The sequence below is a fragment of the Myotis daubentonii genome, chromosome 3 (genome assembly GCF_963259705.1).
Source record: "Myotis daubentonii chromosome 3, mMyoDau2.1, whole genome shotgun sequence".
In the NCBI taxonomy this organism is placed as follows: Eukaryota; Metazoa; Chordata; class Mammalia; order Chiroptera; family Vespertilionidae; genus Myotis; species Myotis daubentonii.
The window spans coordinates 58,666,828-58,687,792 of NC_081842.1; the positions used below are offsets into that span (position 1 = coordinate 58,666,828).

Below are 20,965 nucleotides of genomic sequence, written 5' to 3' on the forward strand. Positions count from 1 at the left end.
TTCTTGATGACAGTAGACACCCGGTCATACAAGTCCTCTCCCCGTGTTTTTCCTTTCAGTGGCTCCATGGCTAAAATCTCCTCCGTAATTTCAAAATTGTCACTAATCCCTCGGATAAAAATTAAGAGCTGAGCAGTGTCCTTTATGTCATTACTTTCATCCAATGCTAGTGAATAAAACTTAAAGAACTCTGCCTTACTATTTAACTTGCTGGCCAAGTCTTCATCAATCAGTTCCACTCGATGAGTCACTGTCCTGCACGATAAGCTGAGTTTTTCAAACTTGCCTTTGCTCTCTGGACACAAGAGACCTGCTGTCTCTATCATACATTCTTTCAAAAACTCGCCTTCAGAGAGAGGTTTGCTAGTTTTTGCTAATTTGAATGATAGCATAAAACTTGCTTTGGTAGTTGTCTCTTGAATTGCAGTTTGTCTGTGAAAGACATTTTGCTGAGCCTGTAATTTAGCCATCAACCTCTGTGCAGTAGCCTCCCGTTCTTGAGGTGACATAGTTGCCACCACTTGCTAGCATAGTTGCCATGCTTTGTGGTAAAGTGACGGCTGAGATTGTACTCTTTGAAGACTGCAAGTGTTTCCTGGCATATCAGACATACCGGCATTGATCGGACTTCAGTGAAAATATAGTTTGTTGTCCACTTCCTCTTAAACACTCGGCATTCACTGTCCACTTTCCTTTTCTTTGGTCCACTCATGTTTAATATTGGGCTAAAACCAACAGTACCGTTCTCTTATTAAATTCTTTACTAAAATAAGACAGTAAAGTATAAAAACAAGTGATTAAATTTGCTCTACTATAACATTTTTGGTCTTCTAAAAAATATATATATAACAAAATCATCTGAAAAAGTTCAGACATGGGACAGAGGCACACCCTGACCATAGAGAACAACCCTTTTCCTCCATAGGAAACCTGTGTATCTTTTACACAGGCCCTTTGTTTATGGTAACACACATAGCTGCACATTGCTGTGTCTTCCAGACACACTTGTATGGGAGGTGCTAGGGCAGTGCAAAACATGGGTAACCAGTAGTTACCACTAGCACTTCCGTTACTGGCAAAAAACAGCCGCAGTGCACATAGTGTGAAAGAGCCCATTATCAATGTCAGATTGCATCCACTGGACTCTATAAAAACAACCAAGTGCCACTTTTAAATGCCCATTGCAACTGTTTTTCTTATTAAAAGCTGGAAATGGCAGGATATTTATATATATACCCCTACTGTGACAGCCTGGCAGAGCATTACAAAGGAGAAAACCCAGCATCTGGTGATGTCCATAAGTACAAGACTTCAGGCTGTCATTACCAGGAAAGGGTTTCATCCAAGTATTAGATATGAACATTTGATTTTCAGTTTTTCATTTGTCCAATTACTTCTGAAACCCTGAAATTAAGCGATTTTGTAATAAAATCTTTAGTTCATCACTTTTCTATACAATCTTTTTGTTCAACCCACTGAATTAGGGTTTGTTCACACTAGCCATGCTGCCGTTGCAGTGTGGTGCAGTACTGCAATGCAGCGCAGCTAGGGTTAACGCAGGGTACACAGGTTTCCATCATGTTTGCGTTGATGCTAATGTGCAGTGGTGCATGTTAACACAAATGCCCTGTAGCATGCATTTTTACAGCCGAAAGTCTTTGTTGTTTTATTAACAAGTCATTGTGATGTACAGAATGTGGGAACAGGAAAAAATTGTGTAGACCTCTTAATCTTACCTCAGAAAGGCTCTGATACTGTGCTCTCCAGGGGTGTGTCTCCCTACATCACCACGATAACATGTCTACGCATTCCCAGGGTGATGTCGGGAGACGCGTCCTGGGGCATTACAAGAAGCCTCTGGAAGATTGAGAGGTTGTTCCTTCTACTGAATGGGCGGATATAAATCCGCCCACTCAGAAGAAGGAGCTGCGGCTGTGTTTCCCAACTTTGCCATGTTAACACTGCTGCTGGTGAAGGAGCGGAGGGGAGAGCAAGAGAACCCTCCGCTCTTTCGGCTCCGCGGGCCGAATAGAACAGCCAAACAGGCCAGATCCTGCCCACGGCCGTAGTTTGCTCAAGGCTGCCCTAAGTTAACCAAACCACTGGAGGAACAGCAATAGAGAGTGGGCCTCACCTTTTTTATTTCTTACATTCATGGTCAAGCCCTAGTTGAGATACCAGTGCCCAATCTCCTTACAAAACAAATAACAGCAAGAGAAATGTCAAGCTGTCTATGTTAATGAAGCAGCCACTGTGGCCCTCTCAGCCACCTACCTCAACTTGAAGGGCAGGTGCTGTTTCCTGTGGCCAGTGAAGAGCGACCCCCTGGTGTCGGAGTGCACCACCTGCACAGGCTTTGCATAAGCATCAGCTCTGACCTCAGCCTGCAGAGCTTCAAATGAAAACTAGGGTAGAAACCAGAGCCAGAAGGAAAGAGTGGAAGAAATATAAAAGTGGTTCGCAGATTAGCTGAGATGTTCCTAGATTCGTAACATTCATCTAGAGGCCATGTTCTGTCATGAGAAGAACAGAGGCTTGATGACACAGGACCTGATTCTGCTGGCTCTGAGGGCCGTTACCTAGGTGACCAACCTCAGGCAAGGAAGCTGCTTACACTCTGAGCATCAGTTTCCTCAGCTTTAAAATGGGGATATAATTCTTACCTCACAGGATTGTTTGGGAATACAATTAGCACTGTATATGAAAGCATTTATTATACTGTCTGGTACAAGCTAAGTGCTCAATAAGCAGTGTTTGAGCCTGAAATATACCTAGGGAAAAGTTAAGAAAGAAACATTCCTTTACCTTCCAACAGTTAGCAAATTATATTTCATTCCTTTGGTATGTGTATTTGATTTAAATCATCAAAAGCTAGGCTGCCAAAGAAAATATGCCATTTAATAATCTAAGATGAAATCTTCATTTCATCTTAACATAACAGAGAGTTTCACACTAAAAATGTAGCAGGCATTATCCTACCGTTTCCACTGGGACCAAATGTGCACCAATGAAAAGTTATAAGAAGGCAGATTCGGATTCAACATTAAAAGGACCAACTGGGGCCTGGGCTGCTGTGCTGCACAAGTCCAGGGGACACGATTCATCTACGCGACAAGGCAGACCACAGCCCTGGGCTGTGCAGAGCCCAGCTGCACTGCAGTCCCAGGGCCCCAACTGGAGTCCGTCATGGGCTGGCTCATGAAAAACGAAGTTCCCTATGACAGAATCCGTTTGATTTAAGGCAACATGACAATAAGTCAAGGATGTAGAAGAAATGATTCCTATTTGGATAAGACTGACTAGACGTTTTCAGTCTTTTTGTTTAGTTGTTTGTTTTTTTGTTAATTCTCACCCAACCAGGGCCTGGGCCAGGGAGGAGCCTGCAACCGAGGTACATGCCCTTGACTTGAATCAAACCTTGACTAGAATGTGCACCTTTTTATTGGTGCACATCTTGTCCCTTTGGTCTGCAGGCTGACGCTCTATCCACTAGTCAAACCGGCTGGAGGGACCTTTTCATTCTTAATTGGTTCATGAAACATTTCTGGAAAATCCATTGGGCTTCAGATGCAGGCCTCAGTCCAGGGATAAAATAAAATGAATAAGACACCATCTCTGCCCCCAGGAAAGACTGCAGTCCACTCAGTATGTTGTGCTTCCCACAGTAATTTGGCATCCCCTTTACTGGCAGCTAAAATTGCATAGCCATGCCCTCAGCATTTAAGATTAAGGCTTTCCCTTCTTTCCTAGAAATATACACCTGTTTTTTTCTTTACAGATTTGATGTCTGTGGTTGTGGACACACAGATGTAACTAAATTAATCTAATTTAAATTCTCAAATTTATTGATTTCAAGAATAGGTCGCTGCAGTTATGAAAGAGAAGCTGAAGAAAGTCTGATTTCAGTGACAAGGATCCTTTGATCTTAGAATAAGAGAAAAAAATCTAAAACTTGTTGTACATAGTATAGATTAGCAATTTTGAACTGGTGTGCCACAAAAGTTTTTAGAACATGCAATATCTGACTAGTCAGGGACACTGACCTCGTTTCTGTTAGATTGTCAAGTAAAAAAATGACAACAGCCACCAAACAGGCGTGGCTCAATGGTTGAGCATCAACCTATGAACCAGGAGGTCACGGTTCAATTCCTGGTCTAAGCACATGCCCAGGTTACAGGTTCAATCCCCAGTGTGGGGTGTGCAGGAGGCAGCCGATCAATGATTCTCTCTCATCATTGATGTTTCTCTCTCTCCCTCTGCCTTTCTCTCTGAGACAAAAAACTATATATATTTTTAGTGAGAAGAGCCAGCACAATAGCTGTGAATGAATCAAAACCATACCATTGGTTTTTTTCTGTCATATCGGCAAAAAATATATTTTTGTGTGTGTCACAGAATTTTAGTAATTGTTTATGTGTGCCATGAGTTGAAAAATGTTGAAAAGTAATTAGATAAATAATGTCTTCTGTGAAGGATACCAAAATGTTATTTTTTATGTTTAACATATTTTTAAATATGTTTGAGAAATCAGAGATGTTTAAATATAATTATAAATGTTCCTAATAAAAATCATATTTTTAAGTTTTCAAGTTAAAACAGTGTAAGTTTTAGATTTTAAGGAAATTTACTTTTGAAGAACACCTCATTTTCTGGCAACTAAAGAACTGAGTGAGATATTTGGCACTGATATTATTTTAAAGTTCAAATTATTATTTTGTTGAAGTAAAAAGTTAACCATGAGTTCAAGTGAAAGACTAGGACAGGGGTGGGCAACCATTTTGTGAGTGCATGCCAAAACCAGCAAAATCTCTGACTCAAAATTCTTCTGCGTGCCAACCCTAATTTTTTAAAATTAAATCTTTATTGTTCAGATTATTACAGTTGTTCCTCTTTTTTTCCCCTCATAGCTCCCCTCCACCCAGTTCCCACCCTACCCTCTGCCCTTACCCAACACCCCCCCCCCCCCGCCCCACACTGTCCTCATCCATAGGTGTACTATTTTTTCCAGTCTCTTCCCGCACCCCTACACCCCTTCCTCCCTCCCTTGAGAATTGTCAGTCCACTCCCTTTCTATGCCCCTGATTCTATTATATGCACCAGTTTATTCTGTTCATCAGATTTTTTTATTCACTTGATTTTTAGATTCACTTGTTGATAGATGTGTATTTGTTGTTCATAATTTTTATCTTTATGTTTTTCTTCTTCTTCCTCTTCTTAAAGAATACCTTTCAGCATTTCATATAATACTGGTTTGGTGGTGATGAACTCCTTTAGCTTTTTCTTATCTGTGAAGCTCTTTATCTGACCTTCAATTCTGAATGATAGCTTTGCTGGGTAAAGTAATTTTGACTGTAGGTTCTTGCTATTCATCACTTTAAATATTTCTTGCCACTCCCTTCTGGCCTGCATAGTTTCTATTGATAAATCAGCTGACAGTCCTTTGGGTACTCCCTTGTAGGTAACTGACTTTCTTTCTCTTGCTGCTTTTAAGAGTCTCTCTTTGTCTTTTGCTCTTGGCATTTTATTTATGATGTGTCTTGGTGTGGTCCTCTTTGGATTCTTTTTGTTTGGGGTTCTCGGCGTTTCCTGGACTTGTAAGTCTATTGCTTTCATCAGGTAGGGAAAGTTTTCTGTCATTATTTCTTCAAATAGGTTTTCAATATCTTGCTCTCTCTTCTTCTGGAATCTCCATAATTCAGATGTTGGTACGCTTGAAGTTATCCCAGAGGCTCCTTACACTATCTTCATATTTTTGGATTCTTTTTTCATTTTGCTTTTCCAGTTGGGTGTTTTTTGCTTCTTTGTATTTCAAATCTTTGACTTGATTCTTGTGATCCTCTAGTCTGCTGTTGGATCTCTGTATATTATTCTTTATTTCAGTCAGTATATGGTTAATTTCTAGTTGGTCCTTTTTCATATCCTCAAGGGTCTCACAAGATATATCGAGGATCTCACTAAATTTATTGGTGGTTTCTGGAAACTTGTTGAAAAACCTTATAACCGTGGTTTTGAACTCTATATCCAATAGTTTGCTTTCCTCCATTTCTGTCATTTGTGACCTGTTTCTTTGTCTCCGCATTTTGGCTGCTTCCCTGTGTTGATAGATTCGCTTTGTGTGATAGGTGTCCTATAGAGCCCAGTGGTTCAGCCTCCCCAATTACCTGAGGTGGACACTCTTGGTGCACCCCTTTGTGGGCTGTGTGCACAGTCTTGTTGTAGTTAAGCCTTGATTGTTGTAGGTATCACTGGGAGGAATTGACCTCCAGGCCAATTGGCTGTGAGAATCAGCTGTGTCTTCAGTGGGAGAACTGTGCTGGAAACACCCTTATGGGGCAAGACTTGCTTCAGTGGCGCTTTGGTGCTCACTGAGTCTGCCCTTTGAGTGTGTCCCTTATGGATCTGAGGAGTTGTAATCTGGATAGTCCCACTCTGAACACTGGGTACACTGGCTCTTGGATCTCTAAGGAGGTGCTAATTTATCCTCTTCCTGAGGCTACCCAGCAGGAGCTACAAAGAGATCTGCAGATTCCTCTTATTTATTTGAGGTTTGGAGGTGCCTAGATGAGGCCCAGTTGTGAAGCAATGCAAGCTGCTGTGGGGCCTTGAGCCTTCTTTTGGATGTTCTGGGTCTCTCTGACCCAGCTGAAGTTTGTTAGGTAATTTTAGATTGCAAAGGGCCAGACCATTCATATACAAAAGCCTCTATGCACAGCTTGGTTGGGGCGGGATCTCAGGGAATCAACAGGGTGGAGCAAACAGCTATGGCTGATCCTCAGCCCTGACCTAAGAGGCCCCGGGTCTCAGTGTCCCCCTGGTAATCACTGCAAGCACCTTTGAGAGAAAGCCGCCCTCGAGTTCTGCCTGATGCCAGACAGTCCAGTTTCTCCCTGTATGATTCTGGAACTGGATTTCAGAGCTGTCTGGAGCTTGAGACTCGCACCCAATTGAAAAAGACAGCCGTGTATTCAGTTGTCAGCCCTTTCCACGTGCGCCTCCATACCCGTGCACTTTACTTCCGCACCTCCTCTAAGTCTCAGTGTGCTTTTCTCTTTCCTTCTAGCTGTGGAATTTCCACTCAGCCAACCTTCCCGTGGTTCTGGATAATGTCCATTTTGTCTTTTAGTCGTAGTTTTGAAGTGGTTGTGCGAGGCAGTAATTTCAGGTGTTTGCCTATGTCTCCATCTTGGTTAAACCCTCCAAAATGTTATTTTTTAAAAGTAATGAGGTACTCTGGGTAAGCCTGGTAGTCATAAAATACCACAAATAAATTTGGAGTGCTCACATTATCTGTGACAGTATCATACAGGTCAAGAGGATTTTGAGGATTTTTTGGAGGAGGTTCAAGAAATGAAGGATTTCCAAGTGTGTACAATCCAGTAAGCACGCGCCCATAGTACATATGCTTTTTCCCATTTGCGTCTGGTCTGCAGTAAGTATCACGGGCAGAATAACTGGCATGGACAGCAAAGTAGGTTCCCTTTCCATAGTTCGTCGCTGTGAAAAGAAAAACAACAGTTTTAAGAATTTCAATTTGTCTGTAATTTGATGTATTGACTCAATATGTCAAATAATGTTAATATAATGTTCAGTTCTCTCTAAAGCCTCTTTAAAAAAAAAAATAGTGTGTTTTTGATTTTTAAAAATCATTCCTCCACCTCAAAGGGCTAGTCAGCCCCTTTGGGAGGAAACATGGTGAGTCTGACCTGAAACTTTGGCTGCACCCTGACCATGAGCCATGAGGGAACACAATGCAATCCGCGGGACCCCTGAGCCAGCTTGGCTCCTCTTGGCTGACACCTCCTTTGGAGCAGCCACGGGACTTACTTCCTTACCATTCTTTCCTGCATAACTGCGGTTAAAGCCATGTTGATTGACATGTGGCAAGGAGTCAGCATCTGTCCCATGGAAGAGCAGCTGCTCATTTTGTGTATGGCCATTCTTGTCATCCATGGTTTTTTTCTTTGTCTGGTAGGACTGCCAGAGACTTGGATTCTGGATTCTCTCAATCTGCAAATCAATAAGGAAAAACATTCTGTCAGTGCCAAGGGCCTGTGGCAGATACAGCAAATGAAACATGATCACTACTTTTTTGTCGTTTTAATCTTCAACTGAGGATATGTTTAGAGAGTGGAAGGGGAAAAGACAGAGATAGAGATAGAGATAGAGATAGAGATAGAGATAGAGATAGAGATAGAGATAGAGACAGGGGTGGGAGGGCATTGATATGAAAGAGAAACATTGATCTATTGCCTCCCATATGTGCCCAAAGAAGACTCAAACCCACAACCTAAGTATGTGCCCTGATCAGGAATAAAACCCAAAACCTTTTGGTGTTCCAGATGGCACTCCAACCAATGAAGCCACCACTGGCCAGGGCATGACCACTATTTTTTATAAGTAAAAATTCAGCAAATTCAATGCCAGATGGCAGCTCTCTGCATTCAGAAATCTTTTTAGATACAGTGCTTCACAAATCAGGCCTTGGGGGGAAAGTTTTTTTAATTTTTAACATCTTTTATGCACCACATGCAGCAAGCAATATTTAGGATCTTGGACAACCAAGGCAGCTCAACTCCTGCTTCTTACTTTGCTGTAATTACTGCTCCTGTTGCAGACTATCCCTCTTTGTCCATTAGCCTCTCTCCTCTTCAGTCCTTTTAAGATATTGGTTTACCTAGTTAAGGTCTAACTATGGGAGAAGCACTGGAGTTTCTAGGCAAGAAGGAAATTAGTTCATGAAAATTAATCTCTCATCCAATTGAAAGAGTTGAGCATGAATCTTGGTGACAGGGAGCCTGGCTGTAGACCAAAGTGGCCATGCTTTTCCTTTTCTAATTTATTTTTCAATTACAGTTTACATTCAATATCATTCTCTACAAGTTTCAGGTGTATAACAAAGTAGTTAAAAATTATGTACTTTACAGAGTGGTCCCCCAACTGCGTCAAGTACCCACCTAGTCCTATACCCATTTTTCTCGATATTATGGACTATATTCCCTACACTGTAATCTACACCTCTGGGGCTATTCTGCAACTAGCAATTTGTACTTCTTAATCCCTTCACCTTTGTCACCAGGTCCCCCAATACCCTCTCCTCTAACAGCTATCTGTCTTTCCTCTGTATCTATGTCTGTTTCTATTTTGTTTGTTTATTTTATTCACTAGATTCCACATGTAAGTGAAATCATATGGCATTTGTCTTTCGTTGACTTTTTTCACTTAGTATAATCCCCTCTAGTTTCATTCATGCTGGTGTAAAAGGTAAGGTTTCCTTCTTTTTTACAGCCCACAGATGTATTCCAGTGTGTAAATATACTGCCACTTTCTTATCCACTCTTCTATGGATGAGCACTTGGGCTGCTTCCAAATCTTGGCTATTGTAAATACTGCTGCAATGAATATAGGGGTGCGTATATATTCCTTCAAACCAGTGTTTCTAGTTTCTTTACATATATTCCCAGAAGTGGGATCACTGGGTCATAAGGCAATTCCATTTTTAATTTTTTGAGGCACCTCCACACCATTTCCCTTAGTGGCTGCACCAATCTGCATTTCAAAATAGCCATGCACTGACCATCATCTTTGTGGTTCCAGGGCTGTGGTGAAAACTTGAATCCTGGATTACAGATCAGCCTCAGAACTTCCCTAATCAATAGGTAGTGGTAGTTCCATAAAGTTTCCAGAATCTTCTTCCATTCTAAAGGACTCTCAGTTCTAATACTGTTACCTGTCATCACTTGGTTTGTTTGCTTTTTCAGTTTTAGGATTCCTGTTTTTTCATTAAGATACAGTTTGACCTCTAGCTCAAAGTCTCTGCATTATCATGCTCTCTGTTAATCTGATTTGTGATTTTAAATTTTATTTTTCTTTTAATCTACAATTAAGTTTCTAATCTTTAAACTGTCTACTTCCATTTTGTTTCTATTTACCTTAAATTTTCTTTTTTCTCATCTTCCAAAAGCCTTAAAAATTTCCCCTTGGAGTTTTGAAATAATTTTTACTCCTAAGTCTTTTCATTCTTGTTCCTCACCTTTTTCTTAGTATAGGTGCTGCAGAAGCTAGCACCCACCTTTCTAAAATTTAATAACCACACAAAGAAAACAATTACTTCAAGAAGTTTTGATGCCGAAACCGGTTTGGCTCAGTTGATAGAGCATCGGCCTGCGTACTGAAAGGTCCCAGGTTCGATTCCGGTCAAGGGCATGTACCTGGGTTGCCCAGGAGGCAGCTGGTCGATGTTTCTCTCTCATCGATGTTTCTAACTCTCTATCTCTCTCCCTTCCTCTCTGTGAAAAATCAATAAAATATATTTTTTAAAAAAAGTTTTGAAAACAGTAATCTGATTCTATATTTCTAATGGGATAAATTATAAGGTTAAAAGAACACTGCAAGTAAATCTTAAAACTTTACTTAGTAGGTTTATGTAGCAGCAGGCTTCTGGCTGTAGTAAACTATTTGTATCAGACCAATGCTCTTGCCAACAACTATTAGAAGGGCTTGGGGGTGGGGAGGATAGCTGTTTGAAGGCAACAAGGATTTGATGGACCAAGTTCCAAGATAGAAGGGCAGTGCAGAGTGGGGGGAAAAGTCAGAAGATAATAGAATAACACCTTCAAAGTGCTTAAAGAAAATAACTGACACCCAGAACTCTACACCCAGCAAAAATATCTTTCAAAAGAATGAAAGTGAAATGAAGACATTTTCAGACAAAGACTAGACTACTAGAAACATCACAACCTGATCTACACCCGAAAGAAAAGTAAAACCAGAAGGAGAATGATCCCAAAGGTGTAGGCATGAAAATGCAAGAAAAATGGAAGGACAGTGAGCTACAAGGGTAAATATACAATGACTGTATTAAAATATTAAAATGTTTTATAGGGTTTCAAATATACATAGAATTAAAATACAGGTAAAAGTAGTACAAGAGGCAAGAGGGATAAATGAGTTTAAAGTGTTCAAAGTTCACTGCATTGTTTGGGAAATTTGCAATAGAGTTTAATAATCCCTAAGTAACCAATGACAGGATTATAATAGGATAAATAATGAACATCTTAATAGGGCATAAAAATGAAATGATAAAAATACTTAATGTAATATAAGGTAGGAAAAGAGAGAAAAGGAGCAGAGTACAAGTGGTACATAAGAAAAAAATTAATATGGCATGTTTAAACCCAAACATATCAGTAAATTCACTAAACAGACTAAGTACTCCAATAAAAAGATAAAGACTGACCTGGCCAGAGTGGCTCAATGCTTGAGCATCCACCCTTGAACCAGAAGGTTGAGGTTTGATTCTGGTAAGTGCACATGCCTGGGTTGCGGGCTCTATCCCTAGTAGAGAATGTGCAGGAGGCAGCCAATCAATGATTCTCTCTCATCACTGATGTTTCTGTCCCTCTCTCCCTCTCTCTTCTTCTCTCTGAAATCATTAAAAACATATTTATAAAAGATAAAAACGGTCCAAATGGATGAATAGAAAAACAAAACTCAAGTATATGCTATTATCTTAAATACACAGTTATAGGAAGTTGAAAAGGAAAAGGGTAAGGGATGCCCACAATAACCAAAAGGAGGGAGAAGATGGCTTTCCCTGCTGCAAGGCAATTTATGTCCGCTTATGTCCCTTGATCCTTTCATGCTGCTGCCCCAGCGCTAGAGCTCAGAAGTAATGAGTCTAAGTCCATGCATGGGCCCTTTAAGAGCACCTGCCTGGGATTCCAGTGCCTCTGTGTCACTCAGACACAATGCCCGCTGGTTTTTACAGCTGGACAGAGGTCATGGGAGTTCTCCTCTCAGCAATGGAACCCTGGGCTTGGGGCCTGGTATTTGGCTGGGACCTCTTGTTCCTCATGGGAGTCCTCCTCAACCAAGATGTCCCTCCCAATTAAAAACATGCCACAGGTGGGTATCAGTCCAGCACATTCTGCACCTCACCCTTCCTACCAGTCTCAACGTGCTTTCTTCTTTAATTCTCTAGATGTATGACTTCCATTCAGCCAGATTTCAGGTGGTTCTGAATGATGATTGTTCTGTATTTTAGTTGTAATTTTGATGTGGTTGTAGGAGGATGCAAGTGCCAGTGTTTTCCTTTGCCACTATCTTGGTTTCTCTCTAGTATATATCTCTTAGGACATTTTAAATCTTTTTTGAATTATTATGTGCTTAACTACATGAATAGACAGAATGGGAGCGAGTACCACAAATGGGGCCAAAAGGCACTGGCACCCTTCAGTTGGCAATAGAAGGATGACGACATAATGGAGGAAATCAGGATTCCAGGCCAGGGCAGTAAATAGCAATGTAGTCTGGCTGCACAGCACAGGGAGGCCAGGCTGAGAACTAGGCCTTTGCAGTCTGGAGCAATGCTAAGACTTTGGTGTTCTCCAGTCACTTAACATAGAAATGCACTTGTCCCAGGTTCACTCTCTTGGGAGAAGCAGCTGGAGTTCATCAGAGCATCCCCTCACATTGGTGTTTGGGGCGTGGCCCCAGCTTTAAAGAACAGTTGAGGCCATGCAAATAGAAAGTAAAAGAAAATTTGCAAAGACAGGAATTGTACACCTTATTGGCACACTCATTATTATGGATGAAGAGAAAGAACTCAAAAATCTCTAGCTTTGGGTGATCAATCAGGAAAAAAGAAGACATATATAAAACTAGGCCAAAAACAGATTTCTAGCTTTACTCAGGGAGTGGTGGAACTTAGGTCAGAAAGGAGAAGGAAGGGGAAGATAATTACTTAGAGATGATGAGTTAAGTTTTAGGAAATTGATTTAGCAGACAGATAATCATGTAAAGATATTTTTAGTTCACAGGGAAAATGTTCTAGAGCTAGAGGCAAAGATCCAGGTTGGTGATATGTTGATTTGGGGGCTATTAACGTTAAAATAATAGCTGCATCCATGAAGGGTAAAAACATTCCCTGGTGAAGTGCAGAGCAGAAGACCAAAGTATAAATCCTGTGGGTAAAGCTAGGATGAGAGCTTTGGAGGAGAAACAGATTCCAGTGATAACGAATTTATTAATGAAGAAGAAAACATCAAAGTATTTTTGCCATAGCAGTCAAGAAAGAACACAAATTTCAAATAGAAAAATTAATTTTTAAGAGTAAGAGATGCCAAAATACTAGTAAATGAGATGAACAGTGAAAGGATTAGTGAGTTTATTAAGGAAGCAAGCACTGTTGTCCTGTGAACACTGGGACAAAGGCACATAACCCAACCCTGAGGAGCCTTCACTGGTCTCTCTGTGGTGGTTTGCTTCTTATCAACTTCAACTTTGAAGCCATACTTTGAATTTTTATTAGCTTGCTTCACAAAAGAAATATATGTCTTCAGTATTCTAATATCATATTGCAATCTGTTATCTTGTAATAAATTACTCAAAAATCTCAGTATTAATGTCTCAGGAATTATAGGGAGATGAGTAAAATATAGAAACTAAAATCTAATTACCATGAAATATTATAATTCTCGGTTAAAAATATGATAGGAAGTAAATATAAATGTATTTATCCAGGAACATGATACACCTTATTTTCTCCATTAAGAAGCTCCATGTCATCAGAATGCTTACCTTCTCTATCTTGAATTGTGAGCAGGTCTGATTGAAGGCATCTGCCACTTTGCTGTATTCTGGTTGGCCAGGCTGCAGCTCAACCAGACAGACACGCTGCTGCTTCATATCACTCCAGTGACTAGGGTTCTCAACTGCAAAGTAGACATTTGAAGACACTTTGTACCCAGGAAAGCTCATCTACACAGTCCCCCTCCCTGGTATGCTTCAAAAAACCGAATAGCATGTGTGTTCTTTTACAAGCCCCTGATTCAATGTATTCAATGCATTTCTTATATTTTTAGGAGAATGTTTTTTGTAGCATAGACCACAGACTACCACAGAAGCAACTGTAATGCTTATTAAAACACACACACACACACACACACACCAATCAAATCAAAATCTCTGAGGGATGGAACCTGTGTCCCTACATCTTCACAAGTTTTGTTCATGCCCAGATATGAGAACTGCTGGTGTAGTGTGACTGCACTGCATATTCTGCTCAGTCTCCAATCTGTCATAATTCAATAATCAATTATTCCCTGCGATGTTTTAAATAGTCGCTATTATGTTCACAAATGCATGGATTTTTCCTAGAGCTCCCACCACAAGGCCATCCACATCTGTTCTTTCGTTATTCTTTACAACATCCTTAAGAGTTGAGTGGGTGGTGGGTTTTGCTTTGTGGCAGGTTGTGGGGGCAGCTCCATCTCCTCTTCTGCTAAATGAAATTTTATTCTTGAGTTCTCATTGCCCCAGGGTTGCTCAGGGTGTGAGGAATTCATTCACACTGATCTCTCAAAAGATGAAGAGAAGGTACTGAAAGAGAAGCAATTTTTACTAGTTTTCAGTGGGGGACTTCTGTGGTTGGAAGTCTGTCTCACCTCTATATGAGACAAGCATTCCCTTCGCAGAAGCAGATCCAGTCAGAGAATCTGAGGCTGCTTCCTGTGTGTGTCTAGGAACTTTATTTTCGGGGCAGAGGAAGCAGTGACTTCTGGGAGACCCTGCAGGCTCTGGGGCCTCTCTGGGTACCAATCACAGAGGCAGAAAATGCCCACTTTCTGAGCAGGCTGTCTTCTTCTTTTTGTTCTAAATAAAACCTTGGGCCACATTTCTTTAAAGCTCATGGCTGTCCTTCTCTGGACTGAAGCAGCCATTACCTCCCAGAAGAACTGGCTCTAGGAAGCTTGTGAACTACAAAAAGGCAAGGTTTGGCTATGTTACCACTAAGATGGTCATCCTCAGGATGTTGGGCTCCCCCAGGGTGTATTTTCCCAACCTTAATGTAAATTCCATAAGTTTTCTATTTTAGTGCATAAGAGTTACTTGAATTCTATCGACTTGACTACAATGTTGATAGACGTACAAAACAGTGTTAAGCCCAAAGTAAGTGTAAAATAGTGGATAACAAGCGTGAAAGTTTGACTCACCTTGAGGTTTCATAATGCGCTGAATTTGTAAACTGTGTCCGTTTGCATCTGTAGCAATGCATGTTTTCATGTCCACTGTGTAGTTCTGATTATTAATTTGGACATCAACTGTTTTTCCCTGTTTTTTTCTTGCCTCCTCCAACTTCATATTGGTCATTTTGTCAAAACTACGATAAGTGTTATTGTCATCATATTGCCATTCTACAAACTCAGTGATATAATCTGCTATGGATTCCTGCTCTTTGGCTGATCTAACTGTCTTGATCATCTCCTCAACTGCATTTCTAGCCTTTTCCACATCTCTGCTAATTCCTGAAACCTTAATCAAATGTTTCTGATGGTCCAGTTCCACCAAAATATTCAAGTCCTTCTGCAGCTTATTCAATTCCTGATATTCCTTTTCATCAAAGTCTTTGATACATTCCTCTTCACTGGTGTAAAGACTCTGTTCCTTTTCCATCAGATTCTGTAGGCAGGAGAGGGCATTTTCTACAGATGTTTCATTTTTACCACACACCTGAAAAATTGCTGATTCCATTTTCTTCTCCAAAACCAAAGGCTTTGGTTTGGAGGAAGGTTGCTTTGAGAAGTCGAAAAATGCTAAAAAAAAGAAACACAAGGGAATGAAACAATTGTTTTGGATTTAAAAAGAAAAATATTTAGCTATTAGCTATTTCTCCCTTTCTTTCTCCTTTGCTTTGTTCCTCCCTCCCTACCTTCTTTCCTTCTTTTTTCTTTTATAGTTGCCGTGCTGTATGTCCTATTTGTAGGACATATTAATCTTATAATTGGAAGTGTGTACCTTTTGACCACTTTCACCCATTTTGCCCACCTCCCACCACCCCACCTCTGGCAACCACTAATCTGTTCTCTGTATCTGAATTCAGTTTTTTTTAGATTCCACAGGTTAGACTTATTATACATTATTTGTCTTTCTCTGTCTGACATTTCATTTAGCATAATGCCCTCAAGGTCCATCCATGTTGGTAAAAATAACAGGATTTCCTTTTTTTATGACTGAATAATATTCCATCACCTATGCAGGATTAGGCAAAATTAGGTTTACAGTTGTCCATATGGAAAATCTATACATATAAAAGCCTAAGCGACTGTTACAACCAGATGACCGGCCCGTAGCTATGACATGCACTGACCATCAGGGGTCAGTGCACTCCCACAGCCAAGCTGCCGTGACCAGCCAAACACCCACGGCCCCAATTGCCGGCCAGGCCAAGGGACTACACGTGTGCATGAATTCCTGCACCTGGCCTCAAGTAATACAATAATTTATAAGTAGTTATACAAGAATAAACTCAGTTTCACATACTCACAACTATAGACCTACTGTATATACCACATCTTTATCCATTTATTTTGCCAGTGTTGTTGTTTCCCTGCCTTGGCTATCTCAATACTGCTTCAATGAAATATGGGGCAGCAGATATCTTTTAGAGATAATGATTTCATTTCCTTCAGATAAATACCCAGAAGTGTAACTACTGAATTATGTGTTAGTTATATTTTTAATTTTTTTAGGAACCTCCTACTATTTCCCATAGTGGCTGTACCAGTTTACATTCCCAGTGCACAAGGATTCCGTTTTCTCCACATTTTTCTCAACACTTATTTTTTGACTTTTCCATAATATCATTCTAATATGTGTGAAGTGATATCTCATTATTATTTTCATTTGCATTTCCCTGATGATTAGTGATGCTAAGCACCTTTTCATGTACCTGTTGGCCATTTGTATATTGTCTTTGGAAAACTATGTCTATTCATATCCTCTGTGCATTTTTAAATTGGATTGTTTGGGTTTTTTCTGTTGAGTTGTATGAGTTCTTTATATATTTTTTATATTAACCCCTAATCAGGTATATGACTTGCAAATATTTTCTCCCATTCAGTAGAAAAATATTGATGGTTTTCTTTGCTCTACAAAAGCTTTTTTGTTTGATATATCCCCACTTGTTTATTTTTGTTTTTGCTGTGTGTGTTTTTGGTGTCAAATCCAAAAAATTATTGTCAAGACTGATGTTAAGAAGCTTACCCCTTATGTTTTACTTTAGACGTTTTATGGTTTCAGGTCTTACATTCAAGCCTTTAATCTATTTTGAGTGGATTTTTGTGTATGGTGGAAAATAGTGGCCAGTTTCATTCTTTTGCATGGCTGTCCAGCTTTCCCAACACCGTTTATTTTAGCACTAGAGGCCCGGTGCACAAATTCATGCACTGGCGGGGTGCCTTGGCCTGACGTTCTCACCCAGTCCTGATCAGGGCCAATCTGGGCCGGCCTCCGTTGGGGAGGGACTGCAGAAGGTTGGCCTTGGGAGCGCACTGACCACGAGGGGGCAGTTCCTGTGCTGAGCATCTCCCGTGGTGGTCAATGCGTGTCATAGTGACTGGTCAACCAGTCATTCAGTCGACCAGTCGTAACGGTCACTTAGACTTTTATTTATATAGATATGTGCTACTGAAGTAGGTGCCGAACACTATTTATTAAAGAAACTACCCTTCCCCTATTGTATATTCTTGGCTCTTTTGTTATCAATTAATTGACCATATATGCATGGGTTTCTTTCTGGGCTCTCTATTCTCTTCCATTGATCTATGCTTCTGTTTTTACACTAATACCCTACCGTTTTGATTACTGTAGCTCTGTAATATACTTTCAAATCAGGAATTTTGATGCCTTTACCTTTTTTATTCTTTCTCAAATTGCTTTTGCTATTTGGGGTCTTTTGTGGCTCCATACAAACTTTACAATTGTTTGTTGTATTTCTGAGAAAATTCCATTGGAATTTTCATAGGGATTGCACTGAATCTGTAGATTGCTTTAGGAAGAATGGATAGTTTAACAATGTTAATTCTTATGATATGTGAGCACATAATATCTTCGCATTTATTTTGTCTTCTTCAATTTCTTATATCAGTGTCTATCAGTTTCACCTTCTTGGTTAAATTTATTCATACATATTTTTTTCTTTTTGATACAATTGTAAATGGGATTGCTTTCTTAATTTTTCTTTCTGATACTTCATTAAAGATTAGCCGATTCAAGGCAGACAGAAAAAGACAAATACCATTAGATATCACTTACAGCCCTTTCCTGATTGGCTCAGTGAATGGATCATCCGCCTGAGGACCCAAGGGTTCTGGGTTCAATTCTGGTCAAGGGCACATGCCCGGGTTGTGGGCTCAAACCCAGTAGGAGGCATGCAGGAGGCAGCCGATCCATGATTCTCTCTAATCATGGCTGTTTCTCTCTCTCTCTTTCTCTCTCTCTCTCTCTCCCTCTCCCTTCCTCTCTGAAATCAAAAAAATATGTTTTGTTAAAAATCTCACTAAAAAAGCTAAAAAAACAACTCACACTCATAGAAAAAAGAGATCACATTTGTGGTTACCATAGGTGGATTGGGGGAAGGGGAAATTGAAAAGAGAGGTCAAATGTACAAACCTCCAGTTACAAGATAAATAATGACCAAGGATATAATGTACAGCATGATGACTATAGTTAACACACCTGTATGATATATATGAAAGCTGTTAATTCTAAGAGTTCTCATCACAAGGAAATAAAATCATTTTGCTTTCTCTGTTTAAGACATGTATGAGATGATGGAAACTAACTAAACATATTGCAGGAACATATGTAAAGTCAAACCATTATGCAGTACACCTTAAACAGTGACATATATCAATAAAACCAGGGGAAGCTAATAAATGACCACAAAAAATAATGTACAATTTTAGCTATTTCTCATATGACCTCAATATTAGGAACATGCATTTCATAAAAATCAACAACTCACATGCAATTTTAGACATTATAGACTGTGAGGGAGCCTGAGAGCCTTCTCTTTTTTTCATGTTGGCACAAAAAACATCCATTACTTGAGGCTGAAAGATAACAACTTTAACTTTTTTCACAGACCGGACAAGTCCTTTCAGGATAAATTCTTCAATGGCATCCATTATGGCTTCAGCAACCTTATCTGTGTCTTGTTGAGCACGTCCTAGAAAGGCAAATAAAAATGACTAGAAAAATAAAGACACAATTGGAGAAGGCTGAGGAATAAATTAGGGATTCCAATTCTCAGAGAATGCATCCACACACCCCAAATTTTTCACCTCCATGTACTTTTCTAACAATCCATCAGCAAACACTTTTGAATCCCTAGATGCAGTGGAGAGTTCTTGTTCCAGGATGTAAAGACGCCAACAGCACAACAATGAAAAAAGGAAATCTAACTTTTGATGTCTGATGTTCATATTTGCTCTATTTAGCGGAGTCCAGCTCATTGTGTTTCTCTGTGTTACCAAGCACAGTTAATCTTTCTTGGCTCACTAGTGTTCTCAAAACATCCAAAGTAAAAGATACTAATACATATTGAATTATCATGCTCTTTAAAGACAACAATTTTTGTGTTGCTTAATCATCAATTGACTTTACATTGTATCCTTTTTCTTTGGGGACGTGATTTATGCTAAGATAATTTAGTAAGACGCCTAGAGCTCTAAGCTTTTGTTATTATATATACTTTTTTACATACAAGTTATGTTGAACCTCCAGAAAGTCTTTCTTCCCACACTTGGTGAGATTTTAGCTGACTAGCAGTATTTAAGGTTGCCACCTGAGCAGGTCCTCTCCTAATTAAGCATGCTCCATACTTTTTTCCTCCAGCTTACTGCGTTGGTAAGATCATGGCAAGTTCCTTGAAAATTCTCATGAAAAACCATGGAAGCAGTCCCATCTGAACAGCAGCTGTCACACTGGGTGGAGGAAGAGCAGTTAATAATGTAGAAGTCCCCTGACAAACCTGGCGTGATAGACTAAGGGCCCACTAGGTTTATCCCCATCGATGGTGCCCACCATTACTGCAGAAATAAGAGTAGGCCTCTGTGACTTGGCTCTGTAGACGATTGTGGCAATGTAGACAAACCCCACATAAAACTAACCAAGAAGGTTTGTTCAGGTTTTTTGCTTTTGTTTTTAATTAGATGAGCAGGTAAAGAGGGAAATTCTCCTTTGCAAAGCTGTGGTTATCTCATGATATTTGGAAGAATTTAAATAGGAGTGTTAAGATATAGTCACTCACTTTCAACAAATATTTAATGTGTCCCATAAAAAATTAGATGCTCATCTAGGCACTTAGGACACAATGCATATAATATGTAAAGACAAATGGTGTTCAATAGGTGAAGTAAGGAAAACTGAAGGAAAGCCTAGAACTGTGTCATAGGGGTTTGATATATGCAACCTCACCTGGTGTGCTCAGAGAAATAGATCTGTTTTTGAGAAAAGTAAGTCTGGAGGGCTACCATGCCAGTGGTGGGGGTATAGAAGGCACTGGAGCAGAGAGCCCACGTCTAGATAGAGGCTATAATAAAAGGTTAGGCAAAGACAAGAGCTAAATAAAAAGGGGACCAGAGCAAGGAGATATTTAGAAAATAAAGTCAAGAGTACCTAGGGACCAACTGCCCGTATACCTGCTCTGTGTACCTGACCTCATGTACCTTCTTTTGCCACCCACACACATTCATGTGTATATCATGGGCACACAGTACTGCGGTTGTTTGTTTACATGTCTGTCTCACAATGAGCTAGGTGGTTCTTGTGGAATGAATCCTTTCCTTAGTCATCTTTCTGTCCTCCAGGCCTCAGCACGGTGCCTGGCACATGGCAGTCACTTAGAAAACATTTAATCAAACTAATTAATAAACTAATAAATATGGGAGTGATAAAGAGAGTAGAGTCAAGGATTCTATATAGAAAGTGATATAATCAGGGATATAACAGGAAGTAAGTTTTTTGGGAGAGAAGACAATGAATTGCGTTTGGAGTTTTCATTGAACTTGAGGTGCTTTCAGGAATCACTGACCACCCATTGTCTCCCTGAGGGCAAATATCTGTAGGTACTAGGTAGAGGGCTTCCTTTATGGCCAGAAGCTGTCTACATCCCTCCCAGTCA

The 20,965-nt window shown here is 40.0% G+C and overlaps 2 protein-coding genes across 2 annotated transcripts in view; both read right to left on the bottom strand.

The window, feature by feature from the left end:
• Positions 1–2,846: 2,846 nt before the first annotated feature.
• LOC132230338 (protein mono-ADP-ribosyltransferase PARP14-like) overlaps positions 2,847–20,965 on the bottom strand; it is a 249,519-nt gene continuing 231,400 nt past the window's right edge. The window contains exon 18 of the mRNA XM_059687657.1: positions 2,847–3,405. The gene's annotated coding sequence lies outside the window, so the exon portion shown is untranslated. The remainder of the gene's footprint in view (positions 3,406–20,965) is intronic.
• LOC132230337 (protein mono-ADP-ribosyltransferase PARP14-like) overlaps positions 7,190–20,965 on the bottom strand; it is a 157,323-nt gene continuing 143,547 nt past the window's right edge. The window contains exons 13-17 of the mRNA XM_059687656.1: positions 18,806–19,009; positions 14,994–15,593; positions 13,579–13,712; positions 7,833–8,007; positions 7,190–7,494 (exon numbers count right to left, since the gene is read on the bottom strand). Coding sequence (XP_059543639.1) covers positions 7,205–7,494; positions 7,833–8,007; positions 13,579–13,712; positions 14,994–15,593; positions 18,806–19,009 — 1,403 coding nt within the window. The 3' untranslated portion in view covers positions 7,190–7,204. The remainder of the gene's footprint in view (positions 7,495–7,832; positions 8,008–13,578; positions 13,713–14,993; positions 15,594–18,805; positions 19,010–20,965) is intronic.